Here is a 24,398-nt window from a genome sequence, read left to right as displayed (position 1 = left end):
GGCTCAACTGATGAGAGCACATGCTCCTAACAACAAGGTTGCCTGTTCGAGATGGTGAGCTATGCCCACCTGCAACTAATTGAACACAGCACCTTGAGCTGAGTAAAGAGACTGGACTTGGAGCTGAGCTTGCTGTGCCCTACTCAACTAAGATTGAAGGACAGCAACTTGGCTGTTCCCCTCCCCCAATTCCCCAATAAAATCTTAAAAAATAATACATAAATTAAATAAAATAGTAAAATAAATATCCATGAGTCCATACTGATATCAATAAATGATTGAATAAATAAATGAGGGAGAAAGGACAAATATTTCTGACAAAAGAATTCTAAATAATAAATATTGAGACTCTCCCTTCAGTAGAAGGAGCTTAAATACCCTTCCCTTGAGTGTAGGCTGAACTTAATGACCCACTTCTGAAGAATAAAGTAGGAAAAGAGACAAATCCTAACTTTGTGGAGAAATCTGGCAGAAACCATTTTAACCAAGTAATGAGATGACGGTTAACATCACCAGTGATGTCTTGTATCCCTGAAATGATGATGAGAAGAGCATCATACTTTTGAGGTGTTATTTACACAAATTCATAACTCCAGTCAAAGCATGAAAACCCATGCTTTGGGCGATAGTCACAAAATATCTGACCACTACTCCTCAAAAGTGTCGAGATCATGTAAAACCTGAAATGACTGAAAAAAATGTCACAGACAAGAGGTGACTAAGGAGACAGTATGACTAATGCAGTGTGATACCCTGAACTGGATCCTGGAATGGAAAAAGGACATTAGTAGAAAAACCGGGGAAAATCAAATAAGGTCCATAACTTCGTAATAGTATACCAGTGCTAATTTCTAAGTTTTGATGAATACACCATGATTATGTAAGATCTGAACATTCAGGGAAGCTGAGTGAAGGGTATACAGGAACTCTCTTACTATTTTTGTAATTACATTTTTTCGATTTAAAATTATTCTAAAAGAAAAATGTATTTAAACAATGAGACTAATATTTCTCCTTTTAGAGTTTTGTGAGGAGTAATTAAGTTCATATGAGTGTAGTAGAACTCAATAAATGTCAGCTACTATTGTATTATTGCTATTAACATTAGCTTTTAAAATTTTCCATGACAAATAGGCATGTTTCATAACAAAAATACAACATAATTTTAAAGACTAGTTAATATTATAAGTGGTTATTGTTGGATGGCCTTAAGTGTATGAGTATGTATATATGACAAAGAATTCACACTGGATCCGTGTTCAGAATATTAATTTAATGTAAAAGTATTAAAAGGCTAAAAGTGAAAAAAAAAAAAGACACCCAGGAAATCAGGCATAGTCTTATTAAATGTATGTTTGAACATTTTAAATTGAAAATTAAAACATTTTATCTGTTTTATGCCAATAAAATATTAAGCATATGGAGAAGTGAGAGGAGGTCTACTTTTCACGTGGCTCAAGTAAAAGCTTAATGAGATCAAGGCCATACTTCTGATTGTCTCAGGAGTTGTGTAATGCAATTTGGGATTTTACTGGGCCATTGCTGAGGTAGAAGTGAGGACTCATACTTCAGGAGATAAGGACACCTTCCCAGTTGCAAAAGGAGGCTCTGCATGGGGGAGGCAAGGTTTATATAATATCTGAGGGGTGTGGCAAAGTTAGGCATCATTGGGTTTGTGAAGAGGTTGGCAAGAAGGGATTTAAATCATCAGATGAAACACTATCTTATTATTCAGGTCCGGGTCTCATGGAAATACAGAGACTAGAGAATATTGTCTTTTCCTAAGTGAGAAAAGTGGGAAAACGTCAATCAGTATTTCTTAAGTGCTAAGCAAAGCAGATTGGCATTCATGGAAAGACCCTAATCATAATGTTAATAGGAAATTGAATTCCTAATCAACAACAACAAGGTGAATGTCTGTTTTACAAATAATGAAGTTTGTGGGAAGAAGTCTGAAATTGCTGCCCCTTGTGTCTTTACCTAAGCATCCAGGGAAACTTCCTGTTATCTATGTTCTTTGATATCTTGGTACCACAGGTGGTGGGGAGGGTTGTTTTATACATGTTTTCACTCCATCAGGAATGATTCTGGAGTGGATCATGTCCAATGGTAAATTTAGCCATGGAGAATGAGCAGTAGCAAAATTAAAGGTTCTAGGCAATTTTAATCCTATTGTACATTTTATTTTTAAATTTAGATGTGCTTGAATATACTGGAATGTATTAACCGTTTTTATAATTTAGTATTAATTTAGTCTGTACCTGTTAGTATAATATTTACTTTTATTTTCCTACACTTTGTTTGAAGCAGCACTTCATTTCATTGGAGCTCATGTTTCCTATAATTTCACCTCTTTTGAGGAAGTTGTTTTATTTTGTTTCCTGTCCCTGACTCTTCCCCCCTACCCTCAGGACTGGAAAACAAAGCAGGAGTGCTATAATAGGAGTGCTATAGAGGAAATTTAGGAATTGGAGTTAGTGTGTATGAGATGGGGGCACATCAAGGTTTTCCAACCCATTTGTCTAGAAGGACAGGAAGCCTCTTCAAAGTCAACAAGGGCCTAATTTTAACTGATAAACTAAAGGCCATGGGGTATCATGAATTTTCCTCTATCTACATCAAAATTCATACATACCTTCATTCATCTTTCGCAACTTATCTCCCACCTTAGAAGTTGGTATGTCCCTACTCTTCTCGATGTCCAACTATTCACATTGTAAATTCTATTCATATTCCTTGGTGCTTCTTCTGGAATTTTGGATCCTTAATACATATCTGTATTTTTTTCCTTCACTATCTTTTTCTATTCCTTTCTTTCTCTCTTACTAAAAATGAACATAATCTCCTTCCATCCTACTAAGAAGCCTCCCATACATTAGTTCACTCTCCTATAGCCCATTTCCTTAAAAAAAAATCATCTAGTCTTCTCACTTCCATTTTCTCACAAATCCCTCCAAATTTTATGTTCTTTGCACTTCTCAAACCTGTCCCCTTGTCTCCTTTTCCACTGCCACTGTCTCACTGTCTCTCACCAAGAATATGCTATTATTCTCCCAACAATTTTATTTGCTTCTATCATCTATTCCTCCTAACCCTCCTTTACATATCATTACTGGAATTATCTTAAAATGTAATCTCATCAAGTTTCCCTTGTTAAAAAAATTTTAGTAGATTCCCAGTGGCTATGAGATATAAAAATTAGTGAATGAATAATTCCTGGAGAAAAAAATAAAATATTGTCAACTTAGAAATGATCATAACATGACCAAATTCCTTATAGATGTCCATTTCTTATGCAGGTGTTATAAGGAAAGATCTCTTGCAGATGGAGTTTTTAGAATAAAAAATATACTGCATCTAAAGAAGAAAAGGAAAGCTGGACAAGGATTTCAAGGGTCAAAGATAAAATGTCCATTAGATTGATAATCAGTGGAGCAGATACTGGGGTCTGTCTTAACTGTGACTAGCCAAGTGGTAAGTAGAAGCTAATCTAAAACACCTTTGAAATAACTCAATCTCTGTTACATCGAAGGCACCATGAATGTCATTACTATTTCATCACTGTCCAAGAAACTTTCATAAAAATATAGGGAAAAAAATGGAACCAATCATCCAGTTTTCCCACCACCCCACCCTGGGTCCCAACAGCTTGCGAAGAGCAGCAACGGCCAGGTAGCCCAGCTTTAGACAGGCTTTGAACTCACCATTGCCCTAAACCTTACCTTAACTCTAAACCTAACCTTAACCCTAACACTAACACTAACTCTTAAGTTTTTCTTTCCATCCAGTCTGAGATTCTGTTCAGGTGTGGTCTGTTTGAGGGGTGCCATGTTTGGTTCTGCTCTAGCAATAAGCTGTATCCATATCCTTGAGAAAAGCCAGGCCCATAGATTCCTGGCATGCACCCTCTCTGCCCCAAAAAACAAAACAAAACAAAAAAATGCAAATGATGAAAAAAAAAGCCAAGTAACTAACCAAGATACTAAAGATTTACCTGTAGAACACAGAGAAACTATAAACTAGAAGAGTGCAGCCTCTGATGAAGGAGTCCAGAAATAAGCCAAGCCTGGTTAATATCAGGTACCGTGTCTGACCAGTGGTCCTGGTCTCCCCTCTTTATACAAACAGTAATGTTTTTATCAACTGTTTTGGAAGTACAAGTTTGTTTTGTTTTCTAATTAAAGTTTATGGGGGTGACAATTGTTAGTAAAGATACATAGGTTTCAGGTATACAATTCTGTAATACATCATCTATATATCACATTTGATGTTCAGCACCCAGAGTCAGTTCTCCTTCCATCACCATATATTTGGTCCCTCTTATCCCCTCCCTCATTACCCTCTGGTAACCACTAAACTATTGTCTGTGTCTATGAGTTTTTGTTTCTTCATTTGTTTGTCTTGTTCCTTTGTTGTTTTCAGTGTTATTCAATATATACCACATATCAGTGAACTCATATGGTTCTCTACTTTTTCTGTCTGACTTATTTTGCTAAGCATAATAATCTCAAGATTCATGCATATTGTTGCAAATGGCACTATTTCATCTTTTCCTATAGCAGAGTAGTATTCCATTGTGTGTATATACCACACAAATCTGAAAACATTTATCCATAAAGATATATGTGCCCCTATGTTCATTGCAGCTTTATTTACAGTGGCCAGGACATGAAAACAACCAAAGTGTCCTTCGATGGATGATTGGGTAAAGAAGATGTGGTATATATACACAATGCAAGTTTTTTTAGTAGCTCTACAAACATTTTTAAGAAGGGAATCCCACCTCATCTCATTTTTAAGTAAATGCTTCTTTTTAAGAGGTGAAATAATTTGCTAGTTGTTTATTTTTTGGTACAACCAGAAAATAGTAGGCTCTTGAATATGGGAGGTTTTGTCTTGGGTGTTGGTTTAACATTCTATAAATGGGGGAATAATTTTTATATCCTATAATATACAGCAGAGTAACTGGAAATTTGGAGTCACAGTCACGCATTTAATATATCTTGCACTTTTTAAATTGCTTCTCATCTCATGTTTTCTTAGTAGAATTGTTTCCAAAAGAAAACCATTCCTTAACCTTGCTTGGCACTCCCTGTTAGAATTTCACTCGCTCTGTAACATCTTTGGTAGTGGTAGTTCAATTTCCCTAGTTACTTTTTTAATGTGCTGTGAAAGACTGAAAATTTGAGTATGTAGTATATATGGTATTAAATTGTGAATTAGTGGGACTTATGATATAACAGCTTAATGTTTAAATATACTAGTACTTGATATCCTCTTAAGAAAAATTTGTCTCTACATTTTAAGCTGGGAATTCACTGGAATAACTATTTGGAAAAGAACCACAACTATATTCCTTTAAAAGTTTTAATACATACATTAAGAATTGTGTACAGGGCTGGCCGAGTGGCTCAGTTGGTTAAGAGCTCACTCAAGAGTACTAGCTCTTAGCAACAGCGGTTCAAGTCCCAGCCCAAGCTGAGCTGCCGCTGAGCTGCCAACAGGTGGCAGGATGGCTCAGCTAAAAAAAAAAATTGTGTACAAATTGAAATGTCTGTGTATCAATCCTCAAAACAACCGCTAAAATCTCAATTAATAAAAAAAAAAGAAAGAAAATGGAATCTGGTGGGCATTCTTTTGTGACATAGATGATATTCAGTAGTGATCTTTTCTCTGAATATCAATATGAATTACTAGACTTATGTAACATAACATTTCTATCAAGAATGATTTGTTCCTATTTTATTTTAATTGTAGAAGGATAAAATGAATTATATTCTCATGCTGCTAACAAACATCTTTGAAAGCTGTTCATAGAGTACCCAACTAATCAATTCTTATAAGTAATATTCTCATTATATATGTATCAAGGATGAAGAATAAATAAAAGCTTATGAGGATTTGGTTTCAGGCCATTCCAGGGTACAAATCTGCACATCAATAAAAATGAAAACATCAAGGGGTCCTTGTTAGTTTAATTTTTATATTTACTAAATTAAATATATATCTTGCAACTTATAAGTTTACAAATATTTATGTGTGTATATAATATGTATGTTCATATAGATATATTTTTAACTTAAACTTACTTTCATTGCCACATATATGCCATATCTGCTGGGAAGTAAATGAGCCATTATGACTTCCTCTAGGATCAAAAATGAAACCCAAACAAAATCCCTTAGATATTGGATTGTTGGAAAAGTCATGACTCCTTTTTGAAATGAAAAACATAGAAAAACTACGTCATGACTTTTTTGACAACCCAATGTAATATTAAATTTTATTAAAAAATGATTTAAATTGATGTCTTCATTTTTGCCCTCACACTAACCCTGGACACATAAAAATATAAAATATATTTTTGAAGCATGGAAGGAATGCCAATAGATGATAGATATTACAGATAACTAAATGTTTAGCTAATAAAAACCAACTGGTAGAAAAACCAATCTGTCTGAAATGGATCACCTCTGGGCCAGCTAAAAAACCTTCTCTTCTAGAAGCAGAAAAATGAGGGGAGGTGGGGGGGGGGAGAAGAGCAGGTTTACGTCTTAGACTCCTTTCCCATTCCTAGAGTAAGGATCTTAAGAGTTCTAAGACTTTGCTGTAAATTAGAATAATCTGGGAGTGCTGAATAATTGGAAAAGCTAGCCTGCACTTCTGCTGGATTATGTCAGAATTGTGAGTGTTGACACAGGTCTGAGTGGAACTCCCAGTGGTTAAAAATGTAGCCTAGGTTGAGACCCTTAGGTCTGTGATGATTCCAGGTGCACTGTTTTGAGATTTGGGGGAAATTACTTTGCAACAGATTTTTGGCAGAAAAAGAGAAATACAAATCCACCTTGCTTTAAAACCTGCTTTAAACCACCAAGCAGAATGCAATTTTCACTTGGATGCTGTTAACTCCTGAATAGGGCCACTGTTGCCTGATGCCCTGGAATGGCTTTGGCATTTCTAACAAATAAAAAAGAAAAAAAACCCACAAAATTTACAAATCATCCTTGTCCAATTAAGTAGATACCATAGCTGTGACCATTAACAATGTTAACCACAGCAAGTGGTATGAAAAAAACAACAAACAAACAAAAACAAACATTCAAAAAAACAGAAGATGGTAACTGCCTGGGGTGGGGGTGAAGTAATTGGTTTTCATAACACAATTTTCATCATTTTTATCTGCATTGCTTATCTGAATTTTTTCCCATTTTCTCCTTTCTTTATAGCATTTACTCTTATGATCACTGACATTATATTTATTGTGAGGATTTATCCATATTTTTATGCCAAAAAACTGTAGTTGTACTTATTTGAATAGATGTATTATATTCTCTGAACAATAAAACAAGGTAAGTAGTTTTGTTTTGATTGAAGTAACATCCTACTAAAAACCTTCTTTAAATCTTCTCAGAATGTTATCTTGGTTTCCAGATATAACACACATTTCATATATTTGTTGGTGGTGTCTCAGTGTCAGGCTGAGTGCTGTGTGTGCATTCTCTTATTTAATCTTCATATCAGCTATGTAAGGTCGGTGCTGTTATTGTCTCCATTTTATACATATGGAGGACGAGTCTCAACAAAGTTAACTAATTTGATAAAGATTTCAAAATTAGGAAGTTGCAGAGAAAAGGATGTTTACTTAGTCTTATTACTGAATCTTAGCTCTCTATTTTTAAAAATAATTTTTCCTGTATTTATGTTCATGACACAATATTTCTTGGCTGTCAATGAAAAGCACAGCTGAATTACATAGCAGAAGTACCCCTGGGCCTTCGAGTGTCTTGATTGGAACACTTTGGACAGAATCACAAGATATATCTTTTGAAGTCTCTGTCCTGATGTGGTGACTAATGAGAGGTAAATAGCATCCTCTCTGTGTAGAGTGAATCCTAGCTCTTAAACTCTATATCATGCAGCTGCAAACACCAAAGATATTACTGAATTAATAATTCTTTTTTTTTTTTTACCTAACAGTATAGGCCTCTTGGTAATAATACATTTCCTGTATTTCCTTCTACATTTGTATGTTATCTAAATTATATAAAGTCATATTTAACATTTTATAATAAATGAATATAATTAAATAAAACAAGGCAATGGATATATAGCAATCATTAATTTTTCAGAATGTGCCATTTGTTTTATAATATGCATGCATATAATTATTTTGCATTTTTGGAGCACTTACATCTCATTCTACCACTCAAACAGCAGAAGACAAAAATAAATTAGCCTGTTGGTCACCTGTTGTTTGCATATGATCCATGATGCCCAGTAGGCTTAACACAGATACACACATGCCACATGCATACACACAGACAGGGTCATGTTATCCACTAACTCTGGGAGATTAGGAGAACCCTGATTTGTAGTGTTTCCCAATTTCTATGGAATAAATTCTACCAATTTCAATCTACTAACATGATATCACTGAACATGAAGTTGGAAAGAGATATCAGTAGCAGAGCATTATATTCTATTTTACTATATGGACCCAAAAGAGATAATATCTTCAAGAGCAGAGATAATAGCAAAATGTAGTAGTTTTTGTAATTACATTTGCTTTTAGTATAATTTACTTAATATTAAGTGTATATAATTTATATTTAATCATGGCTGTATTTAAGAGCTGACTATTACAAATTCTGAAAATGTAATAGTCAGCTTTTACAAGCAGGTATGAGCCATGGCCAGCAGACCCCTGGAGTGGTCACCATTCTAAATATACACAGTGCCACACACATCTTGTTTTTTGTACTGGCAAAACAGGCACATAAAAGTAATGGTTCTCAGCTCAAATATATAATGAAGAGTATCTCAACAAAAAATAAGAGGAAGGGGTGCACTTTTGCCATAAACATTCCATCTATTAGACTAAAAACCATACCCAAGTTATTCCTCTTGTCTGGTGTCTTTTATGACCCTCAGCACTTTTCACTCTACACAGTCTCATCAGGTCATTTAATCTATTTCCAACATTTAATTGCCATCCATGGTGTTGATTACAAATCCTTTACATCCAATCAGATGTCTTCCCTGAGTTCCAGATTCAAATATATAAATGCCCGCTGTAAACAGACACTTGATTTTATAATAGATGTCTAACACTCAGCGTGCTGAAAAACAAACCAAGGTGAGATCTCCCTTCAAAGCTCCTCTTGCTTTTCCCATCACAATAAATGAATGCAAGCACTGAGTGTTTTTCTTTATTTCTTCTCTTTATGTATCCCACTTAATCATTAGGCCATTAATTGAGGCTCTATGCCTCGATTGCATCTGGAACCCTGTTTCCATTTCTGCACCATAAATCAGGCCACCATCATCTTGGGCATGGATTGATGAAATAGCTTGTCACCCGTTTGCTTGTTTCTGCTCTAGTCAGTCGTTTTACATAAAATGCAAATCAGATCTCCTGGCTCATACCTTTGCTCTTCACCTCTTTGTTAGAACAATCTTTCCTTCATAATAAATACACATTATCATAACCTAGATATAACAAACACATCATCTTGTGTGCATTTGGATATAAGTATCTCCTTAGCCTTTATTTTAATAGAAGCTATTTGGAATATGAAACTCCAAATACTACAACAACAACAACAACAACAAAAATGCCTTGATCTGCTGCACAACGCTTGCATTTTTTGTTTTGTTTTTTCATGTTTTTTATTTACAGAGAATCAGGCCACAATCTCCAAAGGGTCAGAGTTGTGTCATTTCAAATTTGCACCCCCAGTGATGAGCACAGTTCTGGTGTACAGAAGAAAAACAATTTAGTTCAATACTAAGTACTTAATGAACACTCAGTAGTAATATTTTGTAACTTCTAAATGAGGAAAATGTCCAACCAGAAGAGGAACACTGCTGTGGATTGAATGTCTGTGTCTCCAAAATTCATGTGTTGAAGCTTTAACCCCAACGTGATGGTATTAGGAGATGGGGCCTTCTGAAGGAAATTAAGTTTAGATTGAGTCATGAGGGCAGGACTCTCACAGTCCTATTAGTGCCCTTGTAAAGAAGAAAAAGTGTCCTTATAAAAGAGTGAGATCTCCATGCACAGGCACATAGAGAAGACCACGTGAACACACAGCTAGAAGGCAGCTGTCTGTTATCCAGGAAAAGGACCCTCATCAAGAACTGAAATGGGCAGCGCCTTGATCTTGGGCTTCAAACCCTCCTTTATGAACTGTGAGAAATGACTGTCTGTTGTTTAAGTCCTCTAGTCTACGGCATTTGTTAGAGCAGCCTGAGCTGATGAAAACAGAACAGTAAGTATCATTTCAAATGATTTCTCTAGAAACATAGCTCTGAACACAATAATGTAGATTAAAGGAGAGAGGAATATGGAGCTATCACTGTATTCAAGGTATGACCAAGACACATGAGAAATAAACACTGTGCTAAAGCACTGAGAATAGAACACATAATTCTAACTCGGAGGGTAAGAAAAAGTTCACTTGAATCAGAGAGAAGCAGGAACAACTATGGAGAATGCAATGAAGGAAAGGAGGCTGACAGACTTGACTGAGGGTCCTCAGCAGAAATTTAAGCTATAGGACTAGATGGGGCTGTAACAGGCATGCGCCATAATTTAAAAAAAAAGAAGAAGAAGAAGAAGAGGCAGGGGTTGCCAATATCTAAATTATTTTTAAAATTTTTACCAGTAAATTCTTATGATATTGAACTCTGCATCTGATGAAATCTGTGGTTTTTAAAATCCAGAGAATATATATATATATATATATATATATATATATATATATATATATAATTTATATATACATATATACACATAATGCAATAAATATTTGCATTACCCAATCTTCTGAGAGAGAAAATAAAAATAAAAGTTTTGTAGAGGCTACCTTGTCTTTCTCCAGAAATGGATTGAAAATTGTTTACTTGGATGCGTTTCACAGATTTCAGGAAAAAAACATTCAAATACCCTTACTGTTTCAAAGAAAAGTTGAAGATTAAAAAGCAAAATGAAAGTAGGTGACACCGTATATCACAGAAAATAAGAATTATTATTTGTAATGCTCAAGTCACAATAACACATGAGATAGGCACTGAGGAAACTGAGGCAGAGAGGTTAAGTGGTGTGATTGCCTCACAGCTCTTAGACAGACACATCATGTTACTGAGGATAGAATTAGCCAACTCTAAAGACCTACCAGTTCAATGCCCTCATTTAAAAGTTACTGTTTTGTATGTAGAGAAAAATTATTCCATGACTGGAGAGTTTGTTTCTCTTATACACACCCCATAGGACATTATATTATTTTATTCAGGATTTTAAAAATATTATCAATGAGGTGCCTTCATAGAGATAAGCCACAAGTATATATAAAATAGAATTTCCACCACTATTGAAAAGATAAAGAATATGGGTAAAATATAAACACCAGAGAAGCTTTTAATGCTAATTTATGAAGTAGAATGTTCCACAGTACATTAACATAGATTTATTGAACTTTATCTTAAACAGCTGGATTTTTCTGTTATTATATTTTGAAAAATGAGCAATGCCCAAACTAGGCTCATCTAAATACTTTCTATCTTTTTCTGTGATAAACCAAGAGAACTAATAAATATTTATTATTGGGCTGTTGAAAAAGTCATGACGCGTTTTTGCAACAAAAAACAGAAAAAAATACATCATGACTTTTCCGACAACCCAGTATTTATTTCAATGAGGGGACATACATTTATTGATAGTAAATCAGTTAAAGTGACAATCTGTACTTTCCACTACACATTCAGGGTCATAAAGAGCCTACTTTTAATAATGGGCTTAAAGAAACATATGTTGAGTTGGAGACAAGTGTAATGTGCCCATAAAATTACAAAGCTGATTTGTCCAAAGTCATCAGACATAATACGGCTGAACCTTTGTTCCTTAGAGTAACAATATGTAGGGGCAGTAATTGTCTCCTGGTAGGTGGATGAGGCTGTGTGAGTACTTGTGCATTTATTCAATGACCAGATTCAATAACTTAACCCAGGATTTCCCCTAAACATAAAAACTGCACTGTTACACAACTTTTCCTTCAGTTTGGTTAAGTAAACAAACACTTTAGACTTAGAACTTTCAAAGGGGCAGGAAAAAATAAAGGGGAAAAACGCTGGCCTATGTTTTTTGAGGTCCTTCAGTACATAATAAAACCAAAGAGAATAAGGGGATTAAATGAAAATACATATTTTTAAATGATTTTTGACAGAACCCTCTGAGACTATGCAGACAATGCGGTCCATAAATAGACAAAGTTACGGATAAAAACTGAACATTAGAATATTTACTTTGTGTCACTTATTTTTGAGTGTCCATCTTAAAAGTAGTATTTCCCTAATACAGTTCTCCACATTCTCTTTAATTAACAGATATGTAACCACAGAAATAAGCATTGAGACACAGGCCCCATTGTAAGGCATTATCCGGTAATGGCATGGGCTGTTCTCAGGTTTTTCTGGGCCCACCCCTAGAGATTTGCATTAGAAGTGGCGCTGGTATCTATAACACTCATTTTAACGGGGAGAGATCCTCAGGCAAGTGGTAAGAGAGCCAGCACTTTCCAATAAATATATGCTGCCTGAAACTAAACTCTTCTCTCCGATAACTACTTCAGATTGTCAGGATTTATTTAAATGTAGAGCCTGCAAATTGAAGGCCCTGAAGACTGAAACAAAAGCAGCATTAAAATGCCCTGTGCCCAGTCTGAAGGCAGTGACATAAGGTGGTGGGGGAGGCTTGGAGGAAGATTTCCTTGTCAGTTGGTCTCAAAATCTCCTGGGGAACTTTTAAAACATCCTAATGACTGGAGCCCAAACAGAAGGAATTTGATTTAATAGGTTGAGTCCCGAGTGTCAGGATTTTCTTTTACAAGTATCCCAAATGAGTCTAACTTGCAGGCAGTGTCGAGAACTATGGACTTAATTTTTAAAAATTGTATCTACTTTTGTAAGGGTGATGGTTATGCCCTAAGAGAAAATATTTACCATATTAAACTCTGGTGTATACTGTAATGTAATACAGGATATTTTCTTTTAACTAATTATAGAATAATTAGCATTATTATTTTAGAAAAAAAATTAGAATGTTATTTTAGAATAAATTATTATAACTACAGTAGTGATAGTTATTATCATTTTACAACTAGATGATCCTGTCTAAGAATCAGCTTGCTTTCTACTAGAGAACATTTTCCAAGTGACACTGGATACTTCACAAATTGGGTTACTATCTTCCATTCACTTCCTAATCTTTTAATCACTTTGCTATCATACTTGGATCCACACTGATGATCGTATAGAATGAATTATAAAGACAGTATATTCCTTGATTTTACTTTTAAAAGCACAAATGAAGTGTACCTTGCTTTTCATTCTTGCGTCTGGAACCTTCGTGTCAATTGTCCTGGGTGGAATTGACATCTGAGTTGGATTTGACCTGATTAGACTCAATGGGGACGGTTGATCGCTGAAAACAGTTGACAGGCAGAGTTTCACAGTCTCTTTCATTGCTTTCAGTTGTGATTCCTAGGAAAAAAGAGAGATCACCATTCTTACATGTGGTTCTGGTTATCATTTATCTGATTAGATTCTCCTGTTCCTCCTAGTGTACACTCAGGCCCCACATAAAGACATATTAGTTTTCAAATATAATTGCCTAACATAAATTGCATTATGGCACACTGTTTAATGTACACTTAGTCTGTTTTTAGGAGTTAATGTGTTTCATGATATATTTTGAACACTAAAATTCAGAGATATGTCTTACTTTTTTTTCCTTGAATTGGCATAATTTCAATCATGAAGGTTTGTGGAGGAGGAAATTATTCTCTGGGATTACTCTGAAGTAGAAAATGTCCTTAGAAACGTGCCACCTTTCTATTAGTATCTACCTCTTTTATTACAAATTACTCCCTGAGCAATGTAAGCCCCTGTGTTTCTCAGATTAGCCTATGCTCCCACTCAATTTCCCAACTTACTGGGAAAAATAAGTTTATTTCTGCTAAAACTATTATTTCCTCTGAGCCTTGTTAAGAAGTAGGAGTTAATTTGCTGTGATTGTAAGTGATAATATTAATACTTTCTTATATTAGCATAGGATCACAATATTCCAAGCCCTTTCACACACAAGAAATCATTTTCCTCTTTCAAACATCTGTGAAACTGGCATTATTATTATGATTTTACTATGAAGAAAAGAAAGTTCAAGGTTTTCAGACCAGTTTATTTTTGGTTCACATCACACAGCAGGCTGTACGAATGTGGACAACCATCTCTCCCTCCCATCTAATCCTCAGCTCTGACTTCTAAAAATATTTTTAAATGCTGATAAGTTAAAAATAATAATACTATAAAGCTGAATACAAATGACAGAGAGATCCTCAGGTGCTAAAATGAAGAGGGACATACAAGGGCCGGCTGAGTGGAGCGTTGGTTAAGAGCTGGCTTGGGGCACCAGCTCTGAGCAGCAGGGCCTGGGTTCAGATCCCACATGAGGGTCAGTGACACTGCGCCCTCTACAGCTAAGATGGTGAACAACAGCTCAACCTGGAGCTGGGCTGCTATGACTCGCTGGCGATGGCATAGGCTGCAGACCCTGCTGCAGTGGGGCTGCCGTAAGCTACGGTGAGCAGCCAGCAGCCGGTGTGAGCTGCCAAGAGCCACTGTGAGCAGCCATCCAGAGGCTGGCGACCAGTCTGCCTCACCTGGGAAGAGCACAATGATAAAACCAACAAGGGCCAGTGAAGCGACGTCCTCCACAACTAGACTGAAGAACAAAAGGACAGCAACTTTTCTGTTCACCTCCCCCAATTCCCTAATTTTATTTTTTTTTTCAAAGAGGGACATACAACTCTTTAGAAATCTCATAGTGACTCGGGGGGTAATTTGGGCTATAGGCCCTAATATGAAAATGTCACATAAACATCAATTTTGAGATGTGAGATGTGGCCTTTGGTTCGAGAGACATGAAGAGAGAGATTCGTTACAGGGGCTAAGATCCCCGGACAAGCCGGCACAGACAGATTTCACCCTTCCAGTGCATCCATGGATCAATGAAGCGGCTAAGTCTGTTTTCTCTGCCTGTCGAAGTTGTGTACTCCCAACAAAACTACTGCCTTTTATACACTATGCCTGAATACGGCTTCATACAGCATCCTCCCTACTTCTTGTCTCCATAAAGCCCTTGTTGTCATAGTGACTATGACTTAGATCCTTCCAGATGTTCTATATAATATTTATTGTTAAGTCGACAGTGTCTATTGCTAGAAATAACAGTTTAAGAAATCTCTCTCTTCGGCCATGTTAAGGGATTAAAAAAAAAACACACAGCAGTAAGAGCAGCAACTTGAAATATATAAGACAAAGGACATACACGTATCTCCTTCTCATGAATCTTGCCCTGTCAAGTTCTCTAAGACACAGTCATAATCTGAAAAGGACTAGGATGGAGGAGCATTCAGTGGACAGGAGGGGGCTAAGCCGAATGGTGACTTCTTACTCAAAATGGTCCCTTTTATTTGCTTGCCTTAGTCTCTAAATCCTTCTCCGTCCCCCACATCATCACTTTCTATTACTGATCCTTGTTTATCCCTCACATAATGTCTCACTAACTTTTAATTTATATGAATAAATTATATATAAGTTGTATATTTTGTTAAATAATATACATAAATAAGTTATGTATAAGTCGCCTCTTTTGCTCAGAATTGTATATCGAACTTAACACAGTCCTGACATTTTATAAGGGACTCAAAAGAAAGTTTGTTGAATAAATGACTTAAAAACTTAGGTGAAAACATTGTTTTTCTGTATGTCAGGGAAGAAAATTGACAAGTTACATCAATAAAAAGAAATGAAGTAACAGTTCAGATTTCTCTTCCTGCTGGTTCCTTGTTATAATCTTGGCTGACCCTTCCCTACTCTCACTGTGCAACAGAAGGTCGTGGCAGTGGGTGCTGTGTCAGTAGTGAGATATTCCAAGTGGCCCTGCACAATTTACATGTTTTCTGTTTTGCATATTATAGTGAAACAATGGAACTAGAGCTAATGTGAGCAGGTCAGGCAGGTCTTGGCCAGGACTGACTGCTAATGTGGCTTTGAAATGTAGGCTTTCAATGGTCAGATCATGGAGGAAGTAGTGATGGTTATTGCATTCACTGTGTTCATATCTTGGTTCCTCTTAAATACTATACATCTAAAAGTTGGATCTGTAACAGGCTTAAGGTATATGTTCCCATAATAGACAGATTCCAGAGGCGTGGCTGAAATTGGTTATTGAAAATAAATAATGAACAGCATCAGATTAATAGTTTTTCAGATATAGATTTTCAGTAAAATCTGTTTAGGCAAGACAAATGTCCCAATAAAACAATAAACAGGGATGTGTTTTTAATTCTCTGAACTTTGGTACAGTCATCTCATCTGTTCTCACACTGTCAGGATCATATAACATAACAAAAACAATGTCACATAGACATTAACTTTCAACTCCTCCTTTCATAGTCACAGTAGTAACCTATCTTTGCTCTTATTTTTCAACCTATCCATAATCTCTTAGCTTCTGATTTTATTCCTTTTTTGAACCATAAGCCTGCAACTTTGCCTCCAGTCCTTGGTTACATTGTGTGTGTGTGTGTGTGTGTGTGTGTGTGTGTGTGTGTGTGTGTGTGTGTGTGTTTTCTCTGCCAGACACAGCAGTTTGCAGTGAGTAATCTTGCCCTCATCTGGTCAGCTTTCTACCAAAACAAACAAACAAACACAAAAACCAGTTTTCCAGTTAGTCTAGTCTTGAGCCTATTACAGACACTACTCAGGTTTGGTTTGACCCACTTGCCTAGGCAGGACCCAGGCAGTGGTTTTATATGACACCATCATTACATTTTACAGTCACAAGGCTAGCTGTAGCCTGAAACTGCAAGCTGCTGTTTACTTTCAAGTTCACTGAAACAAGATGTCATCTAATGAAATATTATGGGAATCATATCAAGTAGACTTTGTCCTTGACCTTACAACCTACTCCCTGCTAAGGTCAGTCTTGTTTTTGCCCTGCCTTGACCCTGCACCAAATCACTTTTTCCACTTGCTTTGCCACATGGTAGTAAAATGCAAACCCCTTACTAAGGACCTGCTTGTCACAATGTCCTTTATTTATAGCTCATCAGACATTGCAAGCTCATCTGCATCTTAGAGCCTTTATACTTATTTGTTTCCTCTGCCTGCTGAATGCTTTTTCCCAAATAGCTAAGTAGGAAACTTCTAATTAAAATGTATTCCTTCTGTCTCAAATCTTTGAAAGACTAAAATAAAATTATATCTACCTATAAAAAATAAATTTTAAAACTCAATAAATAAAATAAAATAAAATGTATTCCTCAGCTCACATATGATCTTCTTGAAAACACAGTCCCTAATCACTCTTTCAAAGATCACTCCTTCCTTAAAGTCTCTATTATTACACATATGTTAAATTATGTCCCATGTAGCTCTTGTTATCATTTAAGATTATCTTACTATTTATCTACTTCTATTATAATGTAGTTTCTTTGAGGGCCAGTACCTTTTTTGCAGCATCACCAGTTTCTAAATTAACAAATATTGTTACATGAATAAATAAAGCAAACCCTCCAGAGGATAGAGGTGGGTGTCATTTTATGTTTTGCTCTTTATCCTATATTATATAAAAAAGTATTATTTTAGACATTAAAATACTAGTGTTTGTGATGTATAATATGGAAAGCTTATAAAAATTACTGTTCTTATAATATTATATATATATATAAATTATATATATATATATATATATATATATATTTCCATATATATATTTCCATATATATATATGATCATATATATATATGATCTTAAGATGGCAGGAGATTTAGAAAGTAATTTTTTGCATGCCTGTGAGTACTTTTCTTAGAAAAATGCATTTTTTTTTTCTAGGAACAACAAGATATATCTTGCAAAAACAATGGTGCTCCTAATTTGTCATCTCCTGACAAATCAAAGTTCACAAGGTATTATTCCTGTCTCTCTTGACTCACTTATATGATGTGAAGCCCTCACAGAGATCTGGGTGCAATGTCAGCTGCTGGCCTGGGAAAGACCATGAGGGACTGGTGATCCAAAGCCTTTCCCCTTAAGGTTATTTCTGCCATGAAATCACCTCTACAAATCCTAAAAGATCATTCAACATTTTCGGCTTGTTGCTCTAGGTAATCTCTAGATCTCTTGTACGTAGGATGAATAGCATGCTCATTAATTTATTTTAATTTATCTAGTCAATCAGTAACTATTAATTATGCTCCTGCTATGTGTGAGACACAATGTGGCAAAAAGATTCCTCCTTCTTTTACTACCCAGACCCAGGAGTCTATGTGGGTTTCCTATCTTGTGTCATCTGTAATACGGATGTAATTATGCAGGTTTTCTTGGGCAAAATTTTGAGGATCAGATGCACCAGAAACTTTATTTTTAATACAAAAGCTTGAGAGATAAATTTCCATATCATAAAGCTGTTTCCATATTCCAATAGCTGAAGATAATTGCAATTCATAAGATATTGCCAAATAATTGTTTTTTGAAAAACCAAGGTTGATTCTTAGATTTTGAGGTTATTATTATTTATATTGGGTGAGTAAACTAAGACTTCTTTCATTAAATATATTATGAGAACCAAGTTGGAAAGTGAAGATGTTGTTTTCATAATATTTAGGAGATATTGAAGGTTATTTGAAGCCCAGATATAACATTCTTAGGAGCTAGACACCTGAAGAGCATAAAACAAAAAAAATCTCATATAAAGATATAAAGATAATGGAGAGAGGAAAGAGCAATTTCATTAAACTGAATGTTTGATCCATTTTGAAGTGAACTAGCATTTCTACCTGACTTTATGGCTGTGGTTTATGAGTCTCATACATGTCTTACATGAAATTAACCTCCAATAATAGGAAATGCTTTTACAGTTCACTGTAGCAAAAAGAGTGACAAGATGCTGAAGGTTAAACACAGAAATCGTTATCACACAGAGGCAGTCTCCACGATCTCAGTCACTAATAATAATAATTACTACGCTTACTGAGTGTTTTCCAGGTGCCAAGAATTCTTCTCAGTATGTTCCTTTTTTGAGGCATATGATTTTTTCATCACCCTTATAATGTAAATTTTATTATTTCATGTTACAGTGAAGCATAAAGAGTTAGAGAAATTCAAACTTGGTCATTCAGTGGAAAACGTGATAATATGAACATAGACTGACACTGGGGACCTTTATTTAAACACTGCAACCTACAGCTTCTCATCCTGGATCCAGAGGGTGGAATGGTGTGGCCTAGACACACTGGGATGGCGGGAGGTGGCAGGGAGAGAAACAGGGAGGAGGAACGCATTGAATGGGTAAGACGAACAAGAAAAAAACTCTACATTAATCCTGAGTTTTATGACTCAGGCAAAATGATAGTTTCCCCATGAAAACTTATGTGACTACAACCGTCCCTACAATCCACATGTACTTAACATATACGTATTCATTCTCTGTGCTTTTACGACCTCATGGCTCTACATACAATGATTTTCAAATCATAGGTGCCCAACAAAACTGTGAGAGATATGAAACTGAAGATGATGTTTCCTAAGTGTTTTCTGTTCCCATAGCACCTAGCACATGGTGACACAACAGGCATCTCAAATCTATCGACCCATTGACTAAGTGGACTACATGAAGTCTAACCAGGACAAATATTTAAGAAAAAGGATTCTAACAGAGTCGTTAAAAATTCAGGGGAGGCTGAGCTGCCTCAGGATCATGAGAATTCAACAACTTTCTAGGACTTAAAGCAAACTGCAGAGATTCTGGAAGGTAAGTCAAAGGAAGAATTTTTTAAATAAATGGTTAGCCTTAAATGCTCCATCTCTTCTGCTGTGTATCAAAATACCCATGGTTCAAATTGGTGGTTAAGAGACAACTTCTTATCTTTACAAAATTGCTAAACATATACAGTATATTATTGCAAAAGAAGTTTATGAATGCGATTATCTTACTTGCTTACTTTTCTAAATAAAATTGTTGCTAAGCCGTAATCACAAAAATGGAAAGCTCTTGATAGCAGACAGAGCACTATCTTCACTTTTCAAAATAACTTATTTTGGAAAATATGGGGATATATAGAGAACAACATAAAAATATGACAAATATCAGGTAAATAGCAATCCAAATTAAATGTTAAAAAACATCATTTTGATTACATAATATATATTTGTTATATATAATATTGATATAATTTTATAAAATATATATATAATTCATGCATGTGCATATTTATAATATATACATGCAAATGCATGAGATATACCTAATGTATATATACAATGCATATACTGTATAATATATACATAATGTACACAATATACATATCATATGTGTGTGTATGAATTAAAGACTATTTGTGTCTATATAATTATTAGAAGATAAAATATTTGGGAACCAGCAGAAGTATTTGTAAGCATGCCTAGTGCTGTTTCACTCCATCTTTCCCCGAAGGGAACGAACTGTGTCCATGAATTTGATGTGTATCTTTCTACTTTACCTTTTTATCTGATACATAGTTAAAACAAAATTTGTTTTGTGTATGTGAACAATTGCTAAATATCACACATATAATTTTCAATTTTTTCATCCAACTGCGTGTTATAGATGTATCAACATTGATACAAATGTCTTTATATTTTTTCATTAATATTAAAATTTGATTACTATTCGAAAATAGTAATTAGACTATAGGAAAAATAGGAAATGTACATATTAATTCTATCAGTAAGCATTTATATTATTTCCAATTATTATTAATACAAACATTCCTGTATTTAATGTCCCTATGCTTCTTTCCAAGTATACTGGGGTACCAAACAATGTACACATTTTAAGAGATGTTATCTATGTATTACTTTTCAAAGTTGAATTGAATTACGGTAGCAAAGTGTAGTATGATGTTCGCTCAAAAGATGGCTTTAATCAAATGAATGCTAGTATCATTCATCGTATTACAATTTTAATACATGTTTCCTTTTCTAAAACTGTGTATACATTTTTTGGCACCCTCTATACATGGATATGTGCAAATTCTAAGATGTACATATTTAATAACTGATTTTAATAATTACACACCTATCACAAGTGTATCAGAATTTGGTATCATCAGATTTCTTAATTTTTACCAATCTGATGGTGTTGCGATGATATCTCATTGTTCTTATCCACATTTCAGGTTTTTTTTAAAGATTTTTATTGGGGAATTGGGGGGATGGAAACAGAGAAGTTGCTGTCCTTTTGTTCTTCAGTCTAGTTGTGGAGGACGTTGCTTCACTGGCTCAAGTTGGCACCGTCATTGCGCTCTTCCCGGGCAAGGCAGATCAGTCGCAGGCTTCTGGACGGCCACTCACTGTGGCTGCTGGCTGCTCACGCTGGCTGCTGGCTACACACGGTAGCCCATGGCAACCCACTGCCACAGGGGCTGCAGCCTACGCCGTCGCCGGCAACTCACGGCAGCCCAGCTGCAGGTTGAGCTGGTTGTTCAGCATCTTAGCTGTAGAGGGCAGTGTCACTGGCCCTCATATGTGGGATCTGAACCAGGGCCCTCTGGCGTCCCAAGCCAGTTCTTAACCATCGGGCCACTCGGCCGGCCCACATTTCAGTTTTTTCTGGTGATCTTAAGTATCTTTTATTCAGTTAACAAATCATACTCAAATATAGCAGACAATAAAAAAATGCATGGGTCTTAAATATACTTTTAAAAATGTACTCACATATACATTTTAAAGGAATATTGTTGCATACATACTGGCTTAGGATTTCGATGTCATTTTCTCGGACTGATTCATATGAAACTCACTCTTATCACTAAAAATTCTTAACTTCAAATCTACCTTGAATAACACTAGTATTGATATACAAGCTTTGTATTACTTTTTGCATAGGTTGGTTTTTTTCCCTATCATTTTATTTACAGTCCTCCTGTTTATATTTAAAGGTGTCTTTTGTATAAATCATAGTTTGTGTTTAATGTAATTTACAATTTTAGCCTTATATTTGGAATATTTAACCATTTAAAAATATAATACTTAAGTTGATATGTACCATTTTGTTATTCATTTTCTGTTTTAGTTTATCTTTTTTATATCTAACAATCAACAATTGGATTGTAATGTAATTATCTCTGATTTAACCTGCTTGTGGAATATTTATATTTTTGAATCTGTGGTTAATATCTTTAAAGCTTTGGGGAATTTTTAGTCATTATCTCTACAAATATTGCTTCTGCTTATCACTACTTCTAGGACAATGATTAAAAATAATTTAGAGGGCCAGCCGAGTGGCATGATGGTTAAGAACTGGCTTAGGACGCCAGAGGGCCCCGATTTGGATCCCACATATGAGGGCCAGTGACACTGCCCTCTACAGTTAAGATGCTGAACAACAGCTCAACCTGGAGCTGGGCTGTGTCATGAGTCGCTGGTGATGGCGTGGGCTGCAGCCCCTGTGGCAGTGGGTTGCTATGGGCTAGTGTGTGTAGCCAGCAGCCAGCGTGAGCGGCCAGCATCCGCTGTGAGTGGCCGTCCAGAAGCCGGTGACTGATCTGCCTCGCCTGGGGAAGAGCGCAATGATGGTGCCAACTTGGGCCAATGAAGCAACGTCCTCCACAACTAGATTGAAGAACAAAAAAGAATAGCAACTTGTCTGTTCCCCTTCCCTCAATTCCCCAGCACTGTTCCCATCCCCCCAATTCCCCAATAAAAATCTTTAAAAAAAAAATTTAGAAATTTGGAAATTGTCTCATACAGTTCTTATTCTCTCTGTGTTTACTTTTCATTTAGCTTTGTATTCTATACATTGTTATAAGTATTTGATATTAATTTTCCTTTCATTTCACTAGTCTTCAGTTCTACTATGTCCAATAATTAAATTTGCTATTAAGCACATCAGTTAAATTCTTAATTGCATACATTATATTGTTTTAGTCTAGACTATCTACTTGATTTTTTTATATGCTCCAAGTCTAATGAAAATTTTTATCCTTTTATGTGTATATACATATACATATACACAGAGGGTGCCAAAAAATGTATACACATTTTAAGACAGGAAAAAAACTGTATTAAAATTGTAATAGAATGAATGATGCTACTAGCATTCATTTGATTAATGCCATCTTTTGAGTGAATGTCATCTACACATTGCTACCATAGTTTAATTTAACTTTGAAATCTAATATATAGATAACATCTCTTAAAATGTGTACATTTATTTGGCACCCCCAGAATATATACATATATATATATATATATATATATATATACACACACACACACATACATATATATATATATATATATATATATATATATATATATATATATACACACACACACACACATACATATATATATATATATATATATATATATATATATATATATAATTTATTTTTTTTTCTCATTCTCACTACAATATCTGAATCAGCTCCAGGTAATGCTTCTCTTGTTTCCTTTCTGTATATTGATATATTGCATTACATGTCAGATATTGTCTACACAGGAAACAAAAATTATCCAGATGATATCCTCCACAAGAGATTGCCTGCCTTTCCACTGTCATACAGAACGATGACTGATAACTCCAATCTAATCAAGTATTGATCTTAGTCAGGGATAAGTTGAAGGTTTAATAAAATGCAGGTGACTTCTGATTGGCCCTGTTGCTTAGGTCTAGATGCGCCATGCTTTTGATTGAGAGCAATGTGTTCTTCTTCGCAAGTCTAAAATGCTATAATTCACTTCCAAGATTCAGAGTTTTCTGTATTAATATGTGCTAGACATATGTTCTAGGTATTCAAGAAAATTAGATTGGGTGGTCAATGATGAGTATGAGCTGAACAAAGAAATACATTATTTTAAAATCATTCTACCCTTTTGTTTCAAATGAACCAAAGAAAAAAACAATATTTATTCCCCACGATCTTATAAAGTTGATTTAAAATGAATAAATAAAAAAAAGAAACATTACAAAATTGTTTCATAACTATTAGGCAGCAGAAAAATAATTCTGAATTATGTGACCAATTCCTCCTTCTACTTTATATTTTCCTTTCCATATATGAATTCCCTGTTCTCCATCCATGACTCACATGAAGAGCTTTGAAAGGCAAAGGCAGGCATCAGATGGGAGCTGTGGTTTATCCTGAGCACACACAATTGTAACATAGTAAGAGGTTAATAAAATCAAAGTGAAATAGGTAAGGTAAAAAGAGATGACGAAAATCTTTTGTAAATAGTGACAACAAGTAGCACAACTTTGTGAACTTTAAAAGTGTGGCTTTTATGGCAAATGA

General features: G+C 35.2%; 1 protein-coding gene across 2 annotated transcripts in view; it reads right to left on the bottom strand.

Moving 5' to 3' along the window:
* The window catches only part of LUZP2 (leucine zipper protein 2), a 294,610-nt gene that overhangs the window by 37,694 nt on the left and 232,518 nt on the right, over positions 1-24,398 (bottom strand). For both annotated transcript variants that reach the window (XM_019631038.1, XM_019631037.1), the window contains exon 9: positions 13,375-13,539. In XM_019631038.1, coding sequence (XP_019486583.1) covers positions 13,375-13,539 — 165 coding nt within the window. The remainder of the gene's footprint in view (positions 1-13,374; positions 13,540-24,398) is intronic.

This window comes from Hipposideros armiger, unplaced genomic scaffold, assembly GCF_001890085.2.
Source record: "Hipposideros armiger isolate ML-2016 unplaced genomic scaffold, ASM189008v1 scaffold_978, whole genome shotgun sequence".
Taxonomy (NCBI): Eukaryota; Metazoa; Chordata; class Mammalia; order Chiroptera; family Hipposideridae; genus Hipposideros; species Hipposideros armiger.
Note: the sequence above shows the minus strand (reverse complement) of the source record. Positions and strands in the feature narration are given on the sequence as shown.